The 9,704-nt window shown below is 35.3% G+C and overlaps 1 protein-coding gene across 1 annotated transcript; it reads right to left on the bottom strand.

Annotated features, from left to right (window-relative positions):
• Positions 1–1,237: 1,237 nt before the first annotated feature.
• LOC109148271 (AUGMIN subunit 4-like) lies at positions 1,238–5,639 on the bottom strand. Its single transcript, XM_019296155.1, has 13 exons — positions 5,282–5,639; positions 5,144–5,191; positions 4,847–4,972; positions 4,184–4,537; positions 3,900–3,999; positions 3,513–3,558; positions 2,656–2,749; positions 2,438–2,509; positions 2,220–2,278; positions 1,924–1,992; positions 1,789–1,840; positions 1,626–1,703; positions 1,238–1,529 (listed from the first exon to the last, which is right to left on the bottom strand). The coding sequence occupies exons 1-13, from the start codon at positions 5,414–5,416 to the stop codon at positions 1,452–1,454; spliced, it is 1,311 nt and encodes a 436-aa protein (XP_019151700.1). The 5' UTR covers positions 5,417–5,639; the 3' UTR covers positions 1,238–1,451.
• Between the last annotated feature and the right edge of the window lie 4,065 nt (positions 5,640–9,704).

Raw genomic sequence — 9,704 nt, 5'->3', positions numbered from 1 at the left:
ATTCCACTTTTAGTTCACCGTTAATATTTCCGTCAGTTGACTGTTTAATCTAGAGATATTTTGGTCTTTTCTATGATTTTCTATTCGGTGGTTGGCTCCGTCTCATTCAGACGTCTTTTGTCGCGAATGTTCGAAAGATCTTGGGGTAGCTTCATCGTGAAGGTTACGTATTCTCCCAAGAGGCCATTGGCTGCATCCTGGGCGCCGGCAAACCTCTGCCTAGACAATCCAAATCCTTTGTTTGACCTCTTCCTGGTCATCGCCCTCAACAATTGAGTAATCGGACCTCTTCTACGAACAATCGGATCGACCTATGGTCTCGTCAATGGCGGCCCCGCCGGTCGTCCGGTCGAGCGATCAAGCTTTGGATGGTGTGAATGGTGTTGCGGCTGAGGTAGGAATGATGTCCGGTGGTGCAATTGGTGATCGATCGGGGTCGGAGAACTCTCGCGATCGGACCCAGGTTTCGGTGGTGGATTTACCGGCAACCCAGCCGTTGCATGGACGATCAGAGATTCTGATGACTGCTCTTTCTCCCAGCTGCTGGCCGGCGCCATGGCTTCCCCACTCGCGAAACCCAGTCTTTTGGAGGATAGCTCATTGAAGAAGGCGAGTTCTGGGCCGAGGAGTGAGAACAATCCAGGTATAAGCGGAATAGGGTTCAATACCAGAATCAGTGGCTTAGATCTTGAAGACCGAATTGCGTCGCAGGAGCTACACTCTTTCCCAATCAGCGATCAAGCGACTCCAGCCGGCAATAATCTCTCGCGATTTGATTTTGGTTGGGATTTTCTTGGAAGAATGTCCGAATAGATGCTTCGATTATGCTTGATTCACTTTCGATTTTAGGTTTTAGGTTTCATCTCTTGTGCGTATTCATTAGTCAAGCATCGTCATAGTCTCACATATGCAAATGAAGGGTAAAGGAAAAGACAAAAGGAGAGAAAGACAAAATACTCCTTGAATTCACAATCAATTGACAGAAATCTTAACGTGAACTAAAATAGGAACATTTTTAACAATAGTGGGCGCAATATGGCAAAAATAATTATGATGGACTAAAATTAGAATGATCCCTATAACAGTAGGACCAAAAATGGAATTCACTCAAAATAATTTTATCAAATCTCGTTAATCGAACCAAACATAAAATGGGACAAAAATAATACTTGCCTAGTTGCTTAAAGTATCAACACGGGCATTGATCGTCAAGTAAATAAAAAATGCTACAGAACTATACATTGGGAAATAAAAAATGCTATTTAAGACCAAATTTTTAATCAAATATTTTACTATTAGACATGGTATTTAATTAGTGTTGCAACTCTAAATGCTCTTGTTGCAACAGGATGTGTATATTAGACAACTTGATAAAATGCAATACACACAACAATGAGCTCTTGTAACTCAAATCCTCATCTCCTGGAGTGGAAAGACAGAATCAATATACCTCAGGCTCCAGGATGAGCAGGCAAACGTTTCAGGTCCATTTCGACTTGCTGGATAGTCCAACGCATATTTTCCAATTTCTGCGAGAATTAATAGAAATTGTATATGAGCTTATTTCAGAAGGAAGGGTAAATGAATAGACAGAGGAACTAATGCTCAAATATACACTACTTTACCTTGACTATGTCATGGTATTGTCTGGCAATCATGTCAAAGTGCGGATCAACACCCTGATACTCACGGAGGCGGGTGGCCTATTTCAAATCAAATATTAAATGTGGGTCGGGTCAGTTTTCGTGTGGACACATGCAGTGTTCAACTTGAGTTAGAGAAATATACCGCTTTATTATATGCAAGTGAAGCTTCTTCTGTAGATTCAACCAAATATTTCCTGGGAGATTGATCAACTTAACTTAGCACAGTTTCTACTCTCACAACTATATTCTAATAATGGAACACGTCTCGTTTCTCTACCTTATTTTATGGAGTGCCGGAATTGTGTCTGGTGTATAAGTCTCAAGCAGGAGAATGTGCTCTAAAACCCTGAAGAACAACAAGAAATACCACGACCTATTAACCTTGGATCAGTGGTTCAAGAAGGTCTTGGTCCTTGCATCAGTGATGTCAAGAAACAAGTGACTCATGACTAAAACCTTCAGCAATTCCATATTAAACCATGTAAACAGCTGTGCCAATTTCTCCATGTTTAAGAATAAAAGTACATAAAATAATTTTAAAAGCAACAAAAATTAGCAATGGGTAAGTCATACCTCAATTTTGCACTCATGGTATCACATCTTTTGCTCAGCCAAGTTTTTTGCAGCTCATCCTAGTAGTAAATACATAAAAAAAGAATTAAACATCTGTGCTAGTAAAGGGTAAAAGACCAGGAACCACACTCAATAGTCAATATATACCTTCAACACAATGTTCATGCAGATAACTTAAAATACTTTCTATTGAAAACAAGATACAGTACTAAACTCACATATTTATGCTGATGTTTCAACTTTATATCTTTGACAAGCTTGATAAGCACTCCTAGTATCTGCTCCAAAACCTTGAATTGAAAGAGATTATAACTCAGATTGTATGCCATGAAACGAACATCTTTTAACCATAGTAGAAGGCATAGTTGGGTCCAGAGATCAAGAAGATCGAGGAGTGAGAAGATAAAATGCAGTCTGGATATGGGAAAGTTCTAACGTTGTAATATTCTGCAAATTTTCTGTCTGATGAATACAAATCTTCACGCAGGGTTGCTTCTTCTCTCTCAATCTCCTCAATTATCAATTTTACCCTGTTCAGATGATAAGTTAGAGCTATCAAACAGTGAAGAAGAACTTAATAAAAATTCTTTAATAAAACAAAATATAAAAGGTAACAGATATAATAATTACAACATTTTCTACATCCAAATGCTTTTACTTTCAGGCCATGTTTGGTTGTCTTGGGATGGCCACCTCCAAATACCAAACTTGGTTAAAAGAAATGTATAAAATAGAGTTCTAAAAAACTTTTTATGAGATTGCTTGCAAGAGATTAAAAGATTTGTAACCAAACAACATCTTATATTTTACAAGATGTCAAGAAATAGACAACATAGTGTTCAAGATATACTTTTTATGATTAATCTATATCTTAGGTTAAGAAAAAATGACACTTTGTAAACATTCTTTTCCAACTTAAATCCACATTTTTCATATATTGCATTTAGTCAAAAATGAAACTGAACATGTATTTCTATTTGCATGATATGAAACTTTTAAATAGTACTAGATATTTGCTAGTTCACCTAAAATAGAAAAAATTTCCCCCACCAGGCCACCACTACAAAATAGTTTTTCCAATTTGTTAGGTAGATAGATATGCTTAATGTATAATTGAGTTTTTTAAGGATAAAATATAAGAATGGATTAGAGTCCACTTAAATCATTCCCTAATAAGTAATAATCCAAATTCTCCACGTAGACCAAAGCAAACATAGTATCTCACTGCATATATGAGTCACTCATGAAAAGAACGTCATAACAAGAATATAATTTGGGGAGAGAAGGAAAAACCTTTCTGGAAGACGAGCAGTTGGTATTTGATTACTAGCTGATGGATCTGTGAAATCAAAGTTGGGTTACAGAATAGAAACTCTACATGCTCAAGATTGGTAAAACAGGGCAAAACCAGTATGATTTGCAATAGCTTGTATCTCAAACATTGACCAATATCTAAATGCGCATAGCTTTAGATATTTTATTTTACACCCAAACAGTGGACAATAGTAGATAGCAAGACAGTCTTGTGTGGAGTAGGTGACCGTGCATCTACACGAGCTACTAGCATATGAAGATTCAACTTAAAAATCAAAATTTCAAAATGGATAAAATCATAATGCTAGTAACTTGTGTAGATGCAATAACATAAATAAATGGAGGAAATTAGCAATGCAGACTGACCGATGTCGTCTATAGCAACAACATTTGCTAACTTATCACATTTAGCATCTAACCGACTCCCAACCTCACGTGAAAGCAATATCTGGTATTCTGCCATGTCCTACATCATCAGAAGAATAAAAGTTTTAACTATTCCATAAGAATTACTCAGTTCAAGAAAGTAATTGGTTTAGCAATACAACATCTAGACAGAGCTAAGATAGTAAGTACAACTCAGACACTTCACAACTCAATAGATGTTGCTTAGCAATCCCAAAACAAATCCAACAAATCAAGAGTCATACCATGGATAGTGGTGACTGCAGGAGTTGAGTTTGCCATAAATAAGTAGGCGTTATTCCAAGGTACCGATTAGGAACACCTCCAATAGAAGGTTCTGAAGCATCAGTAGCACTACTAGATGGAGCACTAATTCCACCAGCAGCAGTGCCACTTGCAGACAGATTAGTGAAATTAGTTGAAATTGAGCTGGAGCTCACAGTTACACTGGTGCCTGAACTGTCAAGGGAACTTCTTGAGAGTATACTCCATTTCTCAATTTCATCATCTTGAACCTCACCATCTTTGGAAATCAGAGGTAGCCTCAACCTTTGAGCAGCTTCTGCAACTACCATCCGATGCTCAAGAGCTTCATAAACCTAAAACATATTCATGTATTGTGTCACTATCACAAAACAAATCTCGATCCATTTTATTAAGCATATCCATTTTCCTCTAAATATGAACATTTTGGTTTATCAAGATTATGCTTTGAGTGAAATTCAAATCTTAATATCTTTTTACATGCAAGTGCTTCACAAAAAGGATGAGACATACAAGATTATTAGCATCACACATTCTTCATATTGACTCCCAATTTGTTTTCCAAATGCGAATTAGTTTACTTTTTAATGATTCACCAGCATTTTTCCCGCAATATAGTTAGTAACCATGCAAAAATGAGGAACCTGAGGAGGATTTTTCAAACCGATCTGAGGGTAGTGGCCCTGAACGTCTCGAATACCACCAAGATTCACCACAGAAAGAGCTTGCTGATATTCTTCCACCATCCCAACTGCTTCTATGTAAACTGCCTGCATTATTGATCGATAAAAGGGACAATTGTGCACAAATAAGCAAACCAGGAATAAATAAATAAATAAATAAATAAATAAATAAACTAAAAATTAACCACAAATCACAGCCTTAATTTCCACTACACATAATAAATTATCAAAATTTGCTGAAAATTGCGGATCTACTACCAACGCTTCCAAATATTGCTGTCGCTCCTTCGTCATCTCCTCCCTCGCCTGCATCATCGTAACCGAGCACGTCACTAAAAATACAAAGATCTTTCAATTTTTAAGAGAATGTTGGAATTCTAGAGATGGAGAGAGTACGAGTTGGAGATCATAGTAGGTGGCTTTGGAAATGAGAGAACCATCGGGAGCTAAGCAGTGGCGCTCTAGTTGGTCGATCAACTGAGTAACATCCGCCGACAGGTTGTGAGCTCCGGCGCCGAGTTCCTTCACCATTTTTCGACCAACAACCAATCTACACAAACTGTTGCAACTTCAATTTCATTTCAAAATAATGGCTTCGCGATTAATCGACCCGGATTTGAACAGAACGGTTTGGATGTCTATCTTCCCTTTCAAATCAGACAATCAAAAACATTTCCCCCCAATTCAACAATATGGAAATTATCTCCTCAATTCAATTGCATCTTTTTTTTTTTTGCAGGTAATTCAATTGCATCTTCAAAACACTAATGTTAATTGTTGCCCTAGGTTCTATAGAGTCAAATTTCCATATACTTTCATTTAAATTAGTTTTATTAATAGTTAATTTAATTTTGTAATTCATAAAATTAAGAGTAATATTACATATACTCACTTTATACTCTACTAGTATTTGCACCCGTGTGATGCACGGCCATATATATAGAAATAACTAATAATCTCGTAATGATAAACATTGTAATTTTTTTTTTTTTTTGAAAACCAAAGCAAACATATATTAACGAAGATGTTCAATACAAGCAGGAAAAGTAGATAACCAAACAGAAGGAACAGTCTGAGAACGAGTAGCTCTTGCTAAAGCATGAGCAAACTGATTCACTGATCGACTAACATAACAGATAGACACTAATTCAAAGTGTCGTTTCAAGGCTTTGCACTCACGTACTTATAAATGGTACATTTTTCAAACACATCAAACTTTTTAATTCCCTGGATTACTAGCTCTTGAGACTGCTACGTACAATTGACCATGATTGGATAGTTGCCGGTATACATCTATCTTCAAAAACTGAAAGCGAGTCCCTACACACAACAGTGGATCTGGGCCATGCCTTTTGCACTTTTTGTTTTGTTTTTTTTTTTTTTTGTTGCATTCAGTTGTATCGAAATTAATAACTATTCAAAAAATCATAAACACGAAATTAACATTAATCATCAAATTTCCTACAAAAAACATATAAATATAAAAAAATTAAGTATAAGGCATTAACATTTAATATATTCTTAAAAGGTTTGCGCAATGATTGTGTTAGGGGTACCTTACAATCTTATCTTATCTTATACTCTATATAATAGCAAAAACTTTTTTGCCACATCACTTTCCCGCCCAAAGAAAACAGCAATGTTTTGAGATAGAAAATTAGCAGTCATGGCTTTTGGTATCTAATGCTTGGGAATTATTATTTTCCATTCATTGCATAGTTCAGTGCATTAATTAACACAACTGTGATTAATGGTTATTGGAGAATGCTCAGTGCCGCTAATTTAGTTATTATGATTGGAAGACTGTTCATTCCCAAATAAACATTAATAACATACATTTATTAGAAATCAAACGCCTCTGATTAGTTATTATAGGATTCAAAATTCAAAATATTAATAATACAAAATATATATATATATATATATATATATATACAAAAGATAAAAGAACCGAATAGGCACAGCTGCAGCATTAAATTAAAGCACTGGACAGTTATAAATAGTTCAAATATCTGAGACCAAAATTCTCAAACGAAAGCTACTACTTTAATGCTTCAACAAATTGTTGCCGAATGTCATCTCAATACATCCTTGCAAGTCAGATTAGCATTCATAGTAGGAGAGCCATATGAGTGTGGCTGATCAGAACCTACGAAGTTCCTCAGTTCCGTGGAGGCACAACACAAGTAAAAGTAAGGATTGGCTCTTCCATAAGAAAGAGGTAATGGTAATGTTAATATAAGATTTTTTGTAATATTTTTCTTAATCCTTATTAAGAGTAGCATTGTTTTCATTATGTATTTTAAACAAATCAATCTATTTTGCTATTATATAGGGTACATACATACAGAAAAAGCAAGGAATGCATCTACTATATCATTTGTTTATTTTTTTTATATGTATTCCAGTTTTCTATTTTCCTACACAAAGTTGCAGGTAATTATAGCAAGACAATGCAATCTGGATTTTCACATGTTGCAAGAAATGCAGAGCAGGAAATCAAGTAAACAGATGCAACATGGGTGGTTAATTTAGTTGTACTTATAACAAAAAAAATGAATACATGCACATTTTTATCGGGTATTTCTAATGAATTTGTAATCCTATATAAAGTAAGATAATTAAACATAGCTATTCTATCAAAATACTACAGTTTGACTGCTTCAATTGTAGTAATATTTATTTACAATACTAAATACTGTAATTGTAGTAAAAAAATGTATTGATAGGATAGTAATAGTTGTGTAAAGAAATCAACATTTCTTTGTTTTCTACTGTGTTGTTACAAGTTTGAAAAAAAATCCAGTTTAAAATCTGACTTAATATTACAGTGATATTAAAACATTTCGAGTCAGAACATTGTTCATGCATCTCAAATCACTAAATATCAAAATTTCACATTTCTAGCACTCTTCATGTTGCAACATGAAAATAAAATTATAAAAATTTAAAAAGGCATCAGATTTAGTAAGTCATCATGACACTGAAAAGAAGTAGTTGAAAAAAAATGGAATTAGAATTTTCAAGCCATCATCTAGCCCATACAAAGGTAATATGTTAAAAATAGAAGGCATTTGTGAATATATTTTTCAAAAAAAAATAAAATTTAAGGAAGAATCGACTTACCTTGAGTATAGCAATACCGGTCGCTGCTCTCTGAGTGGCGGAAGATGGTGCAGAGAAGATTTTGACACCTTTAATTTACACAGATTCGCCGATGGTAAACACAAATTTCAGATCGGGATTTTTAGGAAAAACGATTTCAGACATCGCAAGGTAATAAATAGTGATAGAACCGTAATATTAAAGCCATGAATTAGTTGGATAACCATGCATTAAGATATAGATATGCCTTCTACGGTTTCATTAATCCAGATCGCACAGAGAGATGAGGGTTAAGAGAGAAGGAGGAGGGAGACAAATCATTGGGCTGAATGAATTAAGGGTTTGGTTTTCCCTTTCTATATTTGGGCTAATGGGTTGGGGTTATTGGCTATTAATGCAGGCTTGATATCAAGCCTTATCTCATTTTTTATATCAGACCTGACAGTGGCGGACCTAGGATTTTTCTTCAGTGGGGGCAAAGAAGCATAGGGAAAATAAATTCAAAAATGTTCAATTTCCCTGTCATGTAAATTTCCCTTCCATACTCTAAACCTCTATATTTATCAGGCAACTTGCAACCTTCATTTAATCCCAAAATTCAGTTTTTGTTTTTCCTTAATCGACACAGAATTGCTTTACCACTCTTAACCTGATTGAATTCCATCAAATGAGTAAGACCATTTATCAAAATCCCATTTTTAAACTTCATATCAAAAAGCAGACCCAAACCCACTTTCCATCCAGACTCAAAGACATCTCTGCGTGAGGGGAAGTTTCAAAAACAAATAATCATTTCGAAAGCTGCCAAATTTTGACAAACCAACATACACTGCATACTTTACTAACAACTAACAATTAATGATGGTAGATTGGCAGAAAGCCAATTTAATTATTTTTCAGTAGCAACTAGAATTCAATGGCAGATTGGCAGTAAGCCAGTAACAACTAACAAACAAACATTCGTGGCAATTGGCAAGGCTATGCAAATTCAATGGCTATTTGGATTTACCATCAAGCAGTAAGCCAATTCCTATGCAGCTATGCAAATTCAATGGCTATTAGGATTTAGGGCAAAATTAGATGAACATGGGCAAAATTAAGCATATTTGAACATTTGAACTGAATACTGAGAAGAGATCGGAGATTCGAAGTAAAACCTGGCAGCGGAGTCGTGCCAACACGGCGGTGGCCGATAGCGCTGGTGGTGGCGTGACTGGCGTCGGCCGTCGGCGCTTCAGCTCTCGGCCTCTCGCGGAGTCGACGGAAGATGCTTCACCGCTTCAGCTCTCGCGGAGTAGCGGTCTCAGGTCTGACATCTTCACGCAGCACTTTGAAATTAATGAAATTTAAAAAAAAAAAAAAAAAAAAAAAAAAAAAAAAAGTATATATAGTGGTTTTGGGGCTGAATAATTTTGCCCCCATAGCAAGTCCGCCTTTAAGACCTTATACAGTTTCATTTGATATTATAGATTCAAATATGTGAAAATGTTATTTTATTTTATTTATATACACTATAGTTTTATTAAAACACAACTACATGATCATTTCGATATAATTACAGCTTCATTGCACAACATACACTCAAATATGTGAAATGTTATTCAGTTTCATTTTATATACACTGCAGTTTTACAACTACAGTGTCATTTTAATATAACTGTAGTTTCATTTGATAATATAAAAATAATACGTGAGACAATGTCGGTTTAGATAC

Source organism: Ipomoea nil, unplaced genomic scaffold, assembly GCF_001879475.1.
Source record: "Ipomoea nil cultivar Tokyo-kokei standard unplaced genomic scaffold, Asagao_1.1 scaffold2036, whole genome shotgun sequence".
Classification (NCBI taxonomy): domain Eukaryota; kingdom Viridiplantae; phylum Streptophyta; class Magnoliopsida; order Solanales; family Convolvulaceae; genus Ipomoea; species Ipomoea nil.
The sequence above is the reverse complement of the archived record's forward strand: the minus strand, read 5'-3'. Positions and strand labels throughout refer to the sequence as shown.